Consider the following 17,426-nt stretch of genomic DNA (forward strand, 5'->3'; position numbering starts at 1 on the left):
CTCACTGATATGAGGAATTCTTAATCTCAGGAAACAAACTGAGGGTTATTGGAGTGGGGGTTGGGGTGGGAGGGATGGGATGGCTGGGTGATAGACACTGGGGAGGGTATGTGCTATGGTGAGCGCTGTGAATTGTGCAAGACTGTTGAATCACAGATATGTACCTCTGAAACAAATAATACATTATATGTTAAGAAAAAAAAAAGAAGAAGATAGCAGGAGGCAAAGAATGAAGGGGAGGAATCAGAGGGGGAGATGAACTATGAGAGATGATGGACTCTGAAAAACAAACTGAGGGTTCTAGAGGGGAGGAGGGTGGGAGAATGGGTTAGCCTGGTGATGGGTATTAAAGAGGGCACGTTCTGCATGGAGCACTGGGTGTTATGCACAAACAATGAATCATGGAACACTACATCAAAAACTAATGATGTATGGTGATTAACATAACAATAAAAAATTTAAAAGAAAAGATAATAGGTGTTTAGTCACCAGTGAATAGCCCTGAAGTTAATCTGTAAAAGCTCCATGAGGATACAGATCTTTGTTTTGTTCACAGTGATTTACATAGTAGATGTTTAGCAGTATCGATGAAATGAACAAATGACTAAATCTCCCCTAAACACCATCCAGGTTTGATTCTGGAAAATATTTCCTTTTTCTTTGCCTCTGGGAAGATACAGCTAGGACAAGCACAAGAGTTGACCACTATCCAGATTTGAGCCAACCAGCATCCCCAGCTCAGCAGTCTCCTTGCCAAGGCACTGGGTGCTCGAGACACAAATGTGAATAAAACATGGTCCCTCTCCTCTAAGAGCTCATGGCTGGTGAGGAAGACATGGAGAAATAGAAATCTTTAATATGATGCAGTATTAGAAATACATAAAAGGTACACAGAAATACATAAAAGGAACAAACTAGCCTATAGTTACTAGGATGATGACTGAACTACATATTGAATGATAACTCAGCACTGAAGTGACTCACATGTGCATAAATAATAAATAATTTGGATGAGGGCCACAGGATAAAATAGTAACACTAATATGTATTGGGCACTTCCTGTATGTCCAGACTCTTTAAATATATTGGCTTATTTAATTCTCATTACAATCCTATCAGATATATATCATCATTATCACCATTGCACAGATAAGGAAGTAGCTTCCCAAGTTCAGGAGGCTTCCTAACTACAGAGGTGGGGTTTTAATGGAAAGGTCAGGCTCCAGGGTCTTCACCACTGTGCTACATCGTCTTTCAAGGGCAAGATAAGTCAGAGTTAGGGATGCCTGCGTGGCTCAGTTGGTTAAGGGTCTGCCTTTGGTTCAGGTCAGGATCCCAGGGTCCTGGGATCGAGCCCCGCATCGGGCTCCTTGCTCAGTGGGGAGCCTGCTTCCTCTGCCTGCCGCTCCCCCTGCTTGTGCTCTCTCTCTCTTTCCCTCTGACAAATAAATAGATAAGATCTCTTAAAAAAAAAAAAGATAAGTCATAGTTAACTCAGAGTTAGCCTCTACCTCAGTATCTTTCAAAATATGACCTGAGCAACTACATCTATAGCTACACAAAATCACTCAGGTTTTCTCTTGAAAATGTAGACTTCTGAGCTCCAGCCCAGATTTACTGGATCAGAATCTTTGGTGAGTGGCGTCTAGGAATCTACATTTCAAAAACCCGCCCAACATTTATGAACAAGAGTTCACCATTATTTTATTACATTTATCACCAAGATTTTCTCTCAAAATAAAATGACCACATGATAGTAGCGTTAATAGAATGTATTAGAAATATATGTGCCTATATTATATATAATTATACATGAAATTTTAATCTGGTGAACAGCCAGATGAAGCCACATCATGATTAAAAACATGCCACCTCCAGGGTTCTCCAAACTACACAGCTTTCCCAAAATCACTGTGGTTCCTTGTTATTTTGCAATCAGGAGAGGAAAGATGAGGAGGTATGTCCCTTTTGCTACCAAATTTTTTTCTCATTAAACAGAACATGCAAAAACCCCAAAAGAAAAAAAAAAGTTAAAGGAAAGTGAAGGAAAAGAAAAGACCCATATTTCCATAAAAATAGGTCTGTTGTATTCTTCTTGTAAAGGATGCTGCTAATTACTACAGCCCACTTTCCTAAGGGTTACAAAGGACTGTATGTGCAAGTGTAGGGGTCTCAGTACCACCACTTATTCTATTATTTCTAAAGGAAAACGTGTCATGCATTCCATATAATAAAGCAAAAAAAGGGATGGGGAGGGGATATGGACCATGATCCAATTTTATCTTTTTTTTTTTTTTTAACTAGGCTCCGTGCCCAATGTGGGACTTGAATTCACAACTCTGAGATCAAGACCTGAGCTGAGACCAAGAGTCAAATGCTCAACCAACTGAGCCACCCAGGTGCCCCCCATGATCCAATTTTAAAATCAGGATTTCCTAAGGGTTATATGAAACCTTACTAAGTCTAATTTCAACTGTTTTAGATCACATAGTGCTTTATTGAAGACACTATTGCCTACTGATTTCATGTGAAGACAATCAGAAGGGTCAATATTATGATGACTTGATTTGTATTTGTTCACTGACATCATATAATATCATTACTTGCCTTGCTGCTCAGAAAGTCTCTATGGTAAAATGGCTGTTGAGGTTACCAAGGGTACATATGACCCATAATTTGCCAAATGACTGCCATCAAGTGTTAATTTATCTGGCAAATGTTCTGTGCATATATCAACTGACAAAGAGTCTGTTTTAAGAGTGGTGCTTAATAGTTAAGTGAGAGGGACACCTGGGTGGCTCAGTCGGTTAAGCGGCTGCCTTCGGCCCGGGTCATGATCCCAGGGTCCTGGGATCAAGTCCCATATTGGGCTCCTTGCTCAGCAGGGAGTCTGCTTCTCCCTCTCTTTCCCTCTGCTTGTGCTCTCTCTGTCAAATAAATAATAAAATCTTAAAAAAAAAATCATCTAAGTGAGAAAATTAGAAATTACCCATGCTTGAAAATATCACATTTTCCATTACTAACCAATACATTAAAAATAAAGCAGAGTTGATGAATAGGGAGCTCCTTATAACCTCTATAAAATTATTGTAAAATAAATTAATTTTGATATTTAAAATATACTAATTAACAAAGTATGTTGAAATAAGGATGTAGTTTTCCTATTCTCTGAGCAATGCCAAAAATATGAAGTGTAAAATATTTTAACTTCATGTTTCTATATTATACTATAAACAGTAGGAATATCTGCATAGAATTTAAAAGGGTTTGTAAATAAAAGATATTTCCAAGTAAGTAAGTTTTCATGCAAAATTATATCCAACTCTGTATTAATCAGGGTAATGGGAGCAAAGAACATCACAAATAAACCAAAATTATGGTTTAAAAAAATAATAAAAATAAGAAATTTAAACTATTAGTTAAAATGGCCTCTGACACTCATGCATGCATTTATCATTTTTAATCATTCTCTTAAAAGAATTACAATAATACTTGGATAGTATTTTGGGAACACAAAACATCACATTAAAATGTCTTTATAAGAAAGTGCCATAGGGGCACCTGGGTGGCTCAGTTGGTTAAGCAGCTGACTCTTGATTTCAGCTCAGGTCGTGACCTCAGGGTCTTTGGATCAGCCCCACATGGGGCACTGCGCTGAGCGCGGAGTCTGCTTCTTTCCCTCTCCCTCTGCCTCTTCCTCTTCCCCCGAATCACAAGTTTTCTCTCTCTCTTTCTCTAAAATAAATGAATAAATCTTAAAAAAAAAAAAAAAAGAAAGTGCCATAGTTTACTTTATAACTTTAGTCTGTTTTCTTAAGGTAAACTATTATTTTAGTCTGTTTCTTAGCTGAGCTCCCTTTTTCAAATATTAGTGTTAATAAGAACAGAAAGGTCCTATTAATGATGGTAAAATGAACAAGGAAATGGACAAAGGGGAAGAAAGAAATATTAACATATACCAAATGCATACTGTACAACAGGCTATCTTTTATATAAATAATCACTTTTGATCTTTACAAAAGCCCCTGTATGGGAGTATATTATCCTAATTTCATAGATCAGAGAGATTAAGTAATTTGCTCAAAGTCACAGATACAGCAGGTGGCAGAGCTGTGTTATGAACTCAGTGAGGCTCCAGGAACCAATTTCAATAGCCACCCCATGCTTTCTCATGATTATTGCAGTGGATTTGATTATGCTGGTTTCAGGGAATACACTAAAATAGGCTGAACTGCTCTACCTAATAGGAGAGTAATGTGGAGCTTCCGAGACTATTCAGAGGAGAGAAGCAGAGGCATAATGGGAGGAGAGGAAGGATGGGGACAAGGAGAGAGCAGAAGGGGACAAGGTGCTTCAAGACATAACACCAAACCTACATATAGTTAAATCTACTAAACGCACAAAAGTCTTATTATTAGTGGATTTCCTGTGATATTTTTGATGAGGCTGAGCTTTGCCCTGCATTAAAGTTATAATCAACACACAAATAATCAGGAGACAAGGAGACCATAAGAAAGTAAGCTTTCAGGAAACTCCAGAAATGTTGGGAGAAGGCTCTGGACTCTCACATGTTATGGACATAGTGGGGTTGGAGGAGAACCAATCGTATGAAGGCCTTGGAGGGACAAAAAATATTCAGCTAATTCTGCAATTGAGTCTGAGAGGTAGTCCAGCTGTATATTCCTTCCCTTTCTTTTCCCCTTCAAATTAGTCTAGCTATTTTAGTATCATTTTTATTTATATATAATAAAATCAGTAAGACTGTAATTACTGATTTAATGTTTTTCTATGTGGTCTTTACATCATGTAGATTTATATCATGTGGGTTATTTGAATTTGACTCCAAACAGCATCTATCCACCACAGAATATCTTGAAGTATCATTTCTGCACAGAGCCACCCTAACCTCATGGCTTCTGCAGTTAAGAAGAGGGAAATCTAGCAGCAGCATGACAGCTCCAACCATAACAGGAAAATTTCTAGACACTAGACACTACATGGGATTTGTATGGGCTAGAAACTCTGAGAACTGTATTTCATACAGTATATTTATTCATGCAATTCATAATAGATTATTATGAACTTTATTCTGAATTACACTGAATTACCGTCTGAATTCAATGTCATGATTTCAAAATTACTCTGAATTCATTATTACTCTGAATTGCAAACGTCATGCTTGTTAAGTTGCGGAAGGGTCTGAGTCAGGAATATTAAGTGTGAGCAGAACAGAGGCAAAGATAAAATTATACTAGGTATCTACTGGCATCCTAAAATCGGTCAACAGGTAACCATGATCCACAAAGGAGTAAGAGAAAAGAAGGAGCAGAGTAGACCCGAGTCTAGGTTTCTGAATTGGAGTGAGTCTATGAGGAGTCAAAGAAGACAGACTCAAGTACCGTGAAACAAGCACCATGGAGAGCTCCAGGAAAAATGAGTTACTCCTCTGATCTCTTCCCGGTCAGCTCTATTGCAGATGGATCTACTTCTTAGTTTAAGCATGAAGGCCTATTAAATACCTCTCTTTATGGAAAGTCCCTTAAGGGAAAAACTACATCATATTCATCATCTACAAAATATTACTCAATAGGTACTTAACAAGTGTAGGTTTAACAAATGATATTAAAGCCCTCTAAATGCCTAATGTTGGTACTTTTCCTTAGATTCCTTAAGAACCAGTGAATGCCAGATTCATCAAGAATCTATCGAATTTTTCTAGAAGCATTGTGTTTAGTAGGTTCACACGTTATTTCATATAATCCTACTGCATCCAAAGATGATTTTAAAGCACCATAAAGAAATTGAGGGTTGCAGAAAGGGAGGCAGGTGGGGGGATGAGGTAACTGTGTGATGGGCATTAAGGAGGGCATGTGATGTGATGAACACTGGGTGTTACACACAACTAATGAATCATTGAACGCTACATCAAAACTATATGTTGGCTAACTGAATTTAAATTTTCAAAAAGAAAAAAAAGAAACCGATGTTCAAATAAATGATTACTTGCCTAGGTTTAGATAGCAAGTTCAATGGCAACCATTTGAAGTTCAGTGTTATTTCCATAGGACCTAAGTCTATGCACAGCATTTTAGGATAACAATCTCTGGGTTTATCTCGACACTACAGTGTAGTAGACAATAATACCCTTCAACTATTCATTTACCATTGTTACATTTCTAAATATGTTTTCATTTAGGAGAGGTCAGTTAGTGGAGTGTTTAGTAAACTCCTTTCTGGGGAGAAAAAGCTTTAATTTTTGGCATTTGCCAATTTCTGTGGTATAAATACTACCACCATGGCTGATTTCAAGCTCCTCACATGACGTTACTGAATAGAGAGGTGGAAAGAGAAAGTGTGTAATTTCCTCTCTATGAGCCATTATGAGCTAGATCCAGTATACCACTAGGCCTTGATAATAGGGAATAAAGTGTGTCTATCACTCACAGAGATGTCTGTGTCATCCCAGAAGTGATACAAATTCCTTTTTCTAAAAATTCAATGCACATCCTCCAGTCTTTTCCCCCACTATAACAACTGAAGAGGCTGAATGTTCTCAATTATGGTGGAGCCTCCATCAGCTTGGGTTCTTGAGTGTCTGTGTAAAGTAGAACATCTTGTCAACACTGAAAGGGCATGTAACATTAGTAAAGAATTAGCTTTCTTGTATTAAGCCAGTGAGAATTCCTACTACTACTAAATGTGAAACCTGTCCTAAGTTGAATTAAAATCTGATTGATAGAGCTGGCCTTGATTTCTCTTTCCTAAAGAGTTTCAGTGTTTTATTAAAAAAAAAAAAAGCCCAAAGTAGAAAAAAAACTTCGTGTGTAATTTGCATTAATAGAAAGTATAGAGATAATTTTCAATTAACACATATTCAAGAGTATAAGAAAAACTAATTTTACCATTAATATGTTAGTAAGTAGGTATTATTTTCCCCATTTTTCTCAGACTCATGAAATTAGGTAATTTCTTTAAGGTCAAGAAGATATTAAGTAGTGGATCTTGAATTAAAAAAGATACCCAACTCTCATGGTTCATCTCCAAACAATGAATCATGGAACACTACATCAAAAACTAATGATGTAATGTATGGTGATTAACATAACATAATAATAATAATAATAAAAAAAGATACCCAACTCTTTTCAAGGTATTTGTTCCTGAATGACATACTATTCTTTAGAAATTAAAGAAATCTGGTGGTTTCATAGGATGTCTGGTGGCTCAGTTGGTTAAATGACTGCCTTCAGCTCAGGTCATGATCCCAGGGTCCTGAGATCGAGTCCCACATCGGGCTCCCTGCTCAGCGGGGAGCCTGCTTCTCCCTCTGCCTTCTCTGCCTGCCACACCCCCTGCTTGTGCTCTCTCTCTCTCTCTCTCTGACAAATAAATAAATAAATAAAATCTTTAAAAAAAAAAGAAATATGGTGGTTTCAAATATTTATTTTAGTATATGCGCTGCCGAAGCGAGCACTCAAATATTTATTGAGAACCTACTATGGGCTAGGTATCATGCCAGGCACAGACATAATAATGCTAGCTAGGTTTAAATACTATCATTTTATTAGGCATTGTATGTTTAGAGAAATGTGAAACAAGGAGAGAAATGTACCCAAAGCACATAATAAATTCTATTTAAATACATATATATAGATATACATATGCATTTATATATAACACAAGTATATAGATTTCTTTTTTAAAGGAAACATTCCATTTGGTTGATAATCTGATATTAGCACACTAAAATAACTGGGAAATTTTCCAAGAAAAATCTACTATAAAGCATTCCATTGACCCAAAACATCTGAATAAGGCTGCACCTAATCCATTTAAATAACACACCTGGTATAGTCTTCAGGCTTATTCAAAAGAGTCACCAGGTGAGAATAATTGGAGGCCAGCATAATAATCTTCTTGTGAGGTCCTTTGTAGGTTTGAAGTTTATTTAATTATGATTCCTAAACAAGTTTATGCCACTTGAGTATGATTTCTAAAATAGTCTTATCTTTAGAAAATCCATTAGTAGTCTCTGGCAACCAGCATCGCTCTCTAAAACCAAAATATTTTCTAATCCCAATATGATCATGTGGTTGCATACACTCCTTTCTCTATTTGGAAGATTACATAAGAACAGTTTATCCAAATTTACTTAATGGAAACGTGCCTCAGAGGGTGTGTTAGATTACATGATCACATTGATAATCCTAGACTAATAGAAACAGTCTGTGCCATGTAAAAACCCAAAGGTTGCTGACAATTATTTAATGTCTTTGTAGGAAGTTTTCCTTAAGGAACAGAGGACAAAATTTGGCCTGAGAGTTTCTGTGGTTATCTATATATAGATAGAGCTGCCTGAATGGAAATTTTGTATTGCTCAGAAATAAGATCCAGGATTTGTAGTTTCCTTACAATGGAAATTTAGGTACATAAAACAACCTTCTCTTTTGCTTTTAATAAAACTTTACATTCTTTTTACTTATCTCTTTTTGACATGTTTTTACCTGCATATGAGGCAGCCTAAAACATCTGAGTCATTTATATGAACTATATGGATGAGTTGACTCATTGTCTCTGTTTGGTAAGAGTGTCCTAATAAGTTACAGAAAAGTAATTACCAAGGTTTTAGAGGAAAACCACAGAAGAAAAGAAACTACCACTCTCACAGCATTTTAATTAAATCACAGACAAATTAAAGTGTTCCATGCCAGCACATCAACTATAGGCTAACTAAATCAACTCCTCTGCCTGCTTCCTTGGGTATTATCAGAATAAATGCATTAATTTTTATTCATGAATTTTTATACAGTTCTTTCCCAGGCATTGTATATGCATATGCCAAGTGATAAAATCTGGTCTAGAGTAAAATAGAAAGAGAAAATCTGTACAGAAATAAATATAAGGGGGAAAATCACGGGGCATCTGAGTGACTCGGTCAGTTAAGCGTCTGACTCGTGATTTCCACTCAGGTCATGATCTCATGAGTCATGGGGTTGAGCACCTCATTGGGCTCCATGCTCAGCGCAGAGTCTGCTTAAGATTTTCTCCCTCTGCCCCTCCCCCCGCTGGTGCGCTCTCTCTCTCTCTCAAATAAATAAATAAATCTTTAAAAAATATATAAGGGGGAAAATCATCAAAAAGGGAGGTGCAGAAAAATTGCAGTAGGAAGCCAGAGGGAAAAGAGAGTCTTTTAGATAGAAAAAATCAGAAAAAGCTTGATGAAAGTGTTGTCTTTTGCCATGAAAGTTATAAGTCAGATGGAAAGCAAGGGCATTCTAGGAGAAGGAACAACTTAAGAGAAAATATGGGGCAAGAGAATGTGATAGGAGATGGGGTGAGGGACAGTATAAAGTTATATTTGACTACAGTGTAAAGGCAAGTGATGGACAAGAGCTAGAAGGGTTGGTTGAGGCTCAGTTGGTGGCCTTTGACTACCATGCTAAGGTCAAATAATAGATTGTCTGTTCTCCATACTTGGGATAAAGACTGCTATGGAAAACACTCAAAAAGCCATTATTAATTCTACTGATAGAGCAGACATTTTCCAGATAGTAGAGAGCATGAGAGATAGCACCAGAGATATCCTATCTAATCTCAGACATATTTCTTCGGGAGAAAGTGCACATGTAAAACATTATCACTCATTAGCCATCTGAAAGGGAGATCCAAAGTCAGCAGTGATATTTGTATCAGTAGGTTCAGCTCAATTTCCTTTGCATCAACCTGACACTTTATTTTGGCATTTCACATAGGAGCAAAATAAGTTTATTATCTTTAAAATGCATTGCAGTGTGTGTCCTTTGTTTAGCTGCCACTAAATGTACTCTAGAAACAGTGTACTAGCAGAACCAGAGGCTTTTTGGGTGAGAACTAGATATAAACTTAAGATAATATGATAATAGATACTGTGTCTTTTTACTGTATTCTTAATTATAGAAGACTGAGCTTAGAGACTTGTCTAAACAGAGTCTGCATCACCTCATCCCCTTAGCGTCTCCCTCCTCACTCACAGAGTAATCCTCAGTGCTTCTCTGTTCTTAATTATCAATTAAAACGTGCTTAGTGCCCATTAAGTATTGGGGAATATGGCCAAGGGCAGAAACTCCATAAATGTTTATTGAATAGATGACTGAATAGGTAGGTGCGTTAGGCACGAGATAAAGCAACAGCCATGCAATATTCCTCTTCTTCTAGGCAAGAGTTTTACTAGAGGAAATACCACTGGTAGCAATCGAAATCACCTGTAGAAGTGGTTCAAATACTCCACAATAAGTTGCCAATAATGCAAAAGAAATGTCATTACTTGTACATATTTCACAATCAATAACTAATGTCTTATTCAGAAAGCAAGAACAAATTGCCTCAGTGAACTTGCTAGCTCAAGACACTGCTGGCTTAGGGCATGCTTAAAGTATTTGAGGAAAGAAGAGCCTCAGAACCTCCTATACTCCTTCCTACTGTGGTCACAGAAAGTCAGACTCAACACTAATCATATATTGGGCAAGTTGGTTAAAATAACTATAACATCAAATTTGGCCATATTTATTTAAAATATAGCAGTAAAACTCTTCAACATTATCAATCTACTGCACCCAATAAATACTGAGCAACTAATATGGGCAGGGAAGTGGGTGAATAAAACAGGCAGACAGGACTGTTACTTTTCACACTACCTTTTCACCTACACCCTTACCTCATATTATCCACCTTCAAAAAAAAAAAAAATCCATATTACAGTTTCTACTTTTCCTATGAGGCTGAGAGTTCTGAGAATAAAGAACTGATATTCTAGAGCTTGAATGGAATTACAATGGAAACTTTCATTCTTTAAACTGGGAAAGTTAATATAGGTATTCTTTTAAAAAGAAAAAAACAAACAAACAAAAACTGGCATTCCAAAATGGCGCTTCAAATTGCTATGATAAAAACACCTCCATGCACTTTCACAGCAGCTCTACCCCTTCAACCAGGAGCCCATGAATCCCATTTTTTTTTTTTTAACGTAGAGAAGCTGAGACAGCAAGAGTAAATGATGCAAGGGGTATCTTCATTTGAGTTATCCCAGAAGGATTCTAGAGCAAGTTGTTTATTTGGGAGGTACAAAGGACGCTAATAGGAAGAGGGGAAGTGATACAGGAAAAGAAATGCAGCCCCAAAAGTGTGTGCTTTTAATCCTGCTCCCATGTGGACAACTGGAGCTTACTCCTGCAGAGGCTGAAAGCTGCTCCTAAGGGGTTTCATTCTCTGGCAGAACAGCCTTCTTCTGTTCTGGGGAAAAAAAACCCTCTTGGGCACAGTAATGCAGATACGGGAGTTGGAATTAGGCCAAAGCACTCTGAAAACCCTGGGAAATATGGACAAGTCACTCAGAACATCCACTACAGGGGGTCACATATATAATATGCAGTAGAACTGGATTTCAATGTATGGTATCCTGAATTCTGGGTGTATGTTTGCTCTCCTGTATCACCATAACACAATGCTTAGAGCGAACATACACTACTTGATGTAATTCTAGGATCCAAATACCATTTGGTGTTAAACAACGAATGCAGATCCACCAAATGACAATAGCCAACAGAACTTGAGTGCTTACTTTGTAACAGGAACTATGCTAAGTATTTCATTTGTATCATCTTAATTTTATTCTCAGCACAATTCTACAAAGTAAAGAAATATTACTGCCTTCTCTACATTGTGAGGAGGAAAGCAAGGCACAGAGAACTTACAGTGTCAAGGAAATACGGCTTTTAAGTGGCAGGGCTGAGAATACAACCCAAGCACCCCCATACTAAAGCCTATGCCCCTAACCATTATTCTCTACAGGCTCCTCTCTGACTGTTTTGGAGGCAGGAGTGGATAATAAAATCAGCCTACAGGTTTGATTATTGGAAAACTATCTGAGAAATTAAACGTATTCTGTGGTGACATCAATGCCTTTCACAGTCACCAAAACTTAATACTACCAAATTCACATGATCAAGACACCTTTACAAATGCACTACATATACTGCTTTTTGATAAAAGCATTCTCCATGATTGCAAGAGAAGATACAAATAAACCTGTATACACTTTATAAAACATGCCAACAACAAAGTAAAATACACAGACTTTGTAAAATAATCATACCTTCACTGTCCACATTCCAGCCTCTGGCTCTCTAACATTCACCACCTTGGCAGAGTTATGGATATTTAATAGCTCATTCAGGCCAAATCCCTTTTTTATCAGCTTCCCTAAAAGACAGACATAAAGGTAACAAGCACAAACTTTATTTCAGCATCGTGCATCAGCTGTATACATTTCCAGTATAAATTACCTGATGGACTATTGTACGTTTAGCTGAAAATATTATTTATATCTAATATAGGTTTAATTTTATGGTTTCTGGACATTGGAACTGAAGTATCAGATTCCCATTTGCCATGTGGATTTGGTCTAAAAATAAGAATAACAATTGGCAGACTGTAATCATATATCCAAAGCCAAACTAGGTAACAATTATTATGGCTACTGAGAAGTTCCATGCAGTCACTAGAGACATTTAGATTTAATAGATGGCAAGAGCAGTAAACCGGAATAAATGCCTTTTTGGAGATCACTCAAGGTATTACTAACATGAGAGCGTTGGGCGTATTTGTGCATGAAACACAAAATGTTAAGCTGTTTTCCATGAAGCACAGGAGGCTTTTGTGGTCATATTTAAAGGAAGCAGTGGAATGAAGTAGCATGATACCATCTACTGACCTGAGGTTTATCTAAAGTATCTAACAGTTGGAATCTAGAGAAGAAGAAAAGCAAATTCAGAAGTAAGCCATAGTTTAGTTATTGACTTCACTCTTGGCTCTCCTATGGACTACTTCTGCAGTTAAAAAACAAATCAATTATAAGAATCCCATGTTTGCATCAAAAGCTTTACACTCACTGTAAATAACTTTTAAAATACCGATGTTACTGTCAATGACTTTTTAAAGTAGTAGAACCATCATGCAATGGATATGGGTATTTTTAATTATCCAGGTGGTGAAAACTACAAATCTTTCCTGGGTAGCATGGATATTAGAAGGGAATGCTACTTCAATGGACAAATTAATTTATCTGTAGGAGTCTTGAAAAATAGGTTTGCTTGTTTCGTACATTTCAATTTGATTGGTAGTATGAATGTGGCCTTCAAGGACAATTTCCTATGCTGTATTCTTTTAGGGATTAACTATTCTCTAAGATTCAAACTGAATAAATAAGAAAGCTAGTTACTCTCTTTCCATTTATAAATCCTCACAAATAGGTTAAAAAAAAAAGGTAACACACTAAAGCCACAATGGAAATAATAATATTTTGCAAACATCAACAGGTAAAAAAAATATTTCTAAATGCAAACAGTAGGGAAAATGAGGTTTCTGTCTTTACTAGATTACTTTTCGATATGTCTTATAATACTCAACTAGCAATGGAATCAGGCCAGTTCTTAGGGTTGTAACATATGATTGGTAAAACAAAGTACATTTTTTTTAAAGACTTTATTTATTTATCTGACAGAGAAAAAGAGAGAGACCAAGCAGGAGGAGCGCCGGGAGCCCAATACAGGGCTCTATCCCAGGACCCTGGGATCATGGCCTGAGCCAAAGGCAGACGCTTAACCAACTGAGCCACCCAGGTGCCCCAAGGAAACAAAGTAAATTAAAACATTATTTTTTTTAAGATTTTATTCATTTGAGAGAGAGAGAGAACATGAGCAGTGGGGAGAGGCAGTGGGAGAGGAAGAAGCAGACTCTCTGCCGAGCAGGGAGCCCGATGTGGGGCTCCATCCCAGGACCTGGAGATCATGACCTGAACCGAAGGCGGATGCTTAACCATCTGAGCCACCCAGGCACCCCAAAACATTATTCTAATAAGAACACGAATGTGGTCTTTAACTGTGTTCTGTAAAATTAGATCTTATCAAGAATATGATACGGTAAAAAACTAGGCAGTGTGGGCGCCTGGGTGGCTCAGTGGGTTAAGTGGCTGTCTTCAGCTCAGGTCATGATCTCAGGGTCCTGGGACTGAGCCCCATGTCTGGCTCCCAGGGAGCCTGCTTCTCCCTCTCCCTCTGCCCCTCCCCGTTTGTGCTCTCTATCTCGCTTGCTTTCTCTCTCTCTGTCAAATAAATAAATAAAATCTTAAAAAAAAAAAACTAGGCAGTTGTTTTAAAAGGAGGCTTTTCATGTTATTCATTAAAAATACATAAAATAGGGTGCCTGGGTGGCTCAGTCGTTAAGCGGCTGCCTTCGGCTCAGGTCATGATCCCAGGGTCCTGGGATTGAGTCCCACATCGGGCTCCCTCCTCGAGGGGAAGCCTGCTTCTCCCTCTACCACTCCCGCTGCTTGTGTTCCTGCTCTCGCTATCTCTGTCTCTGTCAAATAAATAAATAAAATCTTAAAAAAAAAAAAAGTGTCATATTTAAAAAAAAATACATAAAATACTGAATTTTACAGACTACGTTACTGTGAAATATTTCCTCATACATAAATTAGGAAAATATAATTTCAGGCTCAAATTAAAATTTTTTTCTTTTGAGTAGTTTAGCTACAATTAAGTTACTAAATATCTGTTTAAATTATTAGGAGTTTCAGTTTTTTGAATCTCATGTTAATTCAATTAATAATTATGACTAAAACAGTTTTATTTTTTTAAACATCTTTCCTAGTCTCTTTTGAATTTACTGAATTATTCATAAAGTTAGCATTAACCTGACATAAATAAGTGTACAAAAACCCTTTACCTTTCATGGTTTTTGTATTTTATTATATGATGTTTGATATATCTCACCTAAAGGATTGCGAATTTCAATCCCTGGAGAAGGGCCACTGAGAGACACAGTAACCTCTTTTAGGCTGGGATCAAAAGGAATTTTCCAAGTGTTTACAGCTTGTTCCAAATGATCTGTTGATAAGAGGTGGACTTTAGAGGACTGCACTGCCTCCTCTACCCATTTTAACACCTATAAGAGAAAAGAAGAAGTGTGAGTGATATCAGAAACATTTATAGTTTTATACAGCAACGACTCCTAGATGCAGTATTTTGCTTTGGTGAATCACATGAATCAGGCACTTCCTGTACTGGTGTGAGGTTTATTTTCATCACAGTGAAGAGCAACCTTTTCCTACACCCAGTTATTGTAGTAGATTCAGAATAAAATGCTACTTTAACCCATGCTCAAATGTCAAGTTTTCTATTTGAAATAATATATTCAAAATCAGATTGTGGTGTCCAAAAGCCAGTTAAGTGAAATATGCAGAGATATTACAGACAGCTTTATATTTTTCAAAAAAAATGAAAAGAACCTGTAAAAAAAAACATGGTATTGCCAATATTGTGAGATCCCTTTTCCTTCCATTCTCTCTTTCTGGATTTCTTTCAATATCCAATTTTAAAAGATAATTAGCAAATTATCTAATCCAATTTCTATATTTGGGTCTCTGAATTATTGGAATATAGTATATAGAATATTGTAATATATATTGTAGTATATTAAATATTGAAAAATAATTGCAATGCCAGCAAAATATTCATTTTTATGATAAAATAAATAAGTACCAAAAACAATGGAAAAAATGACCACTGCGTCTTTTAAATCATAGAAAAATATTTCAGATTAGAACCAATTTAAGTAGTGTATTTTGAAAACTAGTCTTTGGGAAAATATTAAGAAATTGGGTTATAAAAATGTGTTAATGCCTCATGGTGAACAAAGAAGAGGACTTCCAATTCTCAGAAGTGTTCTGCAACAGCAAATTCAATTTCTCACTAAACAAACAGTGCATGTCTGTATTGAACTTACTACAATTAATTCAAAATCATGATAATCTTTAATCTACCTCTGATCTTGCTCTGATACATCTTTCAAGATTATATTCTATTATGAATAATTTCCCTTGTAATTATTCATAAAACACTAAACAGACCTGAATATTAAGCTACAGCCTAACTATTCAAAATAAAAACATTTTTTAAATTACAATAATGGTAGTTACAAATCAATTAATCAAACAACAAATACTGTGCAATAACTTCACTTTCCATAAAAACTATCCCTTGATGTTTGTTCCCAAGGATGAAGAAAGTGGCTAACACATATTATTATACAAGTAACAATGGTAAGGCAATTACATTCATTCATAAAACAAATGTTTATGGTTCAAGGTACTTTTCCAGGTACTGAGCAATTATTTTAGTCAATATTTAGTAAACACTCTTCTTCTCTAAACTAGTATTCACTAAGTTTTTTGCATGTTTTATACATTATTTCATTTTTAATAAATCTTTCTGTCTTTTCTTTAGTGTCAAGAACCATCCACAACTCTTTCATCTTGGTATACCCAATGCCAAGTGGCATGCTCTACACATGATAAAAGTGGGATATGCACTAATGTGCATGAAGTTGGTCATGATGATGATCATAATGATGTCTTCTTAAATAAAAGAATATTATGGGAATTCATGAAACAGGGACCCCCTGTTGAAATAACGTATGTAAAGTGCCCATCATATAGTTGCCATATAGTACATATTCATATTTCTTTCCCACTATATCTCAATTCCTTTCTCTTCCCCAAAAAGAATATTTCAACAAATGGCTTCATAGGCCAAGTGAAAAAAAAATCATGCATGAAAGTCAAATAATATTTCTTGAAATGAAAAAAGAAAGGCAAAGTCATTCCAGATAGAAGACAGGACCTGAAAAAATACACAAAGACAGAAGTATTCCAAATATGTTGGGAACATGATTGAAGCCAAGCAGCTAGTTAAGTGTTCAGAAGAAGGAGAAGCAGAAGATGAAGTTGGAAGCTCGTGTTAAGGACAGACCATGTACTGTCACCAAGTCAGGATATGATCTTTGGATTTTATCCTAAACACCCCAGTGAAAAATTACTGAAGGGGTGTAAGCAGAGGACTAATATACTGAAAGTGGTATTTTACCAAAAAACACTGTATAGTGGTGCTATAGACAAATTGAATAGAAAAACCAAATTCATTAAAATTAATTACCCCTAAAATGAAATTATATATTCCCTCAAATTTTAACCTTATAAGGCACATGGAATTTTACATATGAAATGAAGCATATATCAACAAAATTGTCTGAAGAAGCAGATGTCCTATTTGAAAAATGGGCTCTCAGTGTTCATGCTTGAATAGAAATGCTCATCAAATCTGTCCATATGGCTACAGAAATCAGACTTGTAATATTTCACCACAAATAAAACACATTTTAATAATCAGAATGTTGACATTTTTATTTCTTATACATAGAACATGGTTGCCTAACTCAAGGAAATGGAAAAGATTGGCTTATTGTCTCAGAAAGCAATTGATAAATTTGACTGATAATAAATAACTTTGAGGATAATGTCTGGCATAGAGACAAAAGAGGGAAGAGGACAC

The 17,426-nt window shown here is 36.3% G+C and overlaps 1 protein-coding gene across 1 annotated transcript in view; it reads right to left on the reverse strand.

Moving 5' to 3' along the window:
* HMCN1 (hemicentin 1) overlaps positions 1-17,426 on the reverse strand; it is a 420,986-nt gene that overhangs the window by 251,819 nt on the left and 151,741 nt on the right. Inside the window, exons 5-6 of the mRNA XM_081823192.1 lie at positions 14,811-14,982; positions 12,131-12,237 (exon numbers count right to left, since the gene is read on the reverse strand). Coding sequence (XP_081679318.1) covers positions 12,131-12,237; positions 14,811-14,982 — 279 coding nt within the window. The remainder of the gene's footprint in view (positions 1-12,130; positions 12,238-14,810; positions 14,983-17,426) is intronic.

The sequence above is a fragment of the Leptonychotes weddellii genome, chromosome 6 (assembly GCF_054177405.1).
Source record: "Leptonychotes weddellii isolate Sample4059 chromosome 6, ASM5417740v2, whole genome shotgun sequence".
NCBI lineage: Eukaryota > Metazoa > Chordata > Mammalia > Carnivora > Phocidae > Leptonychotes > Leptonychotes weddellii.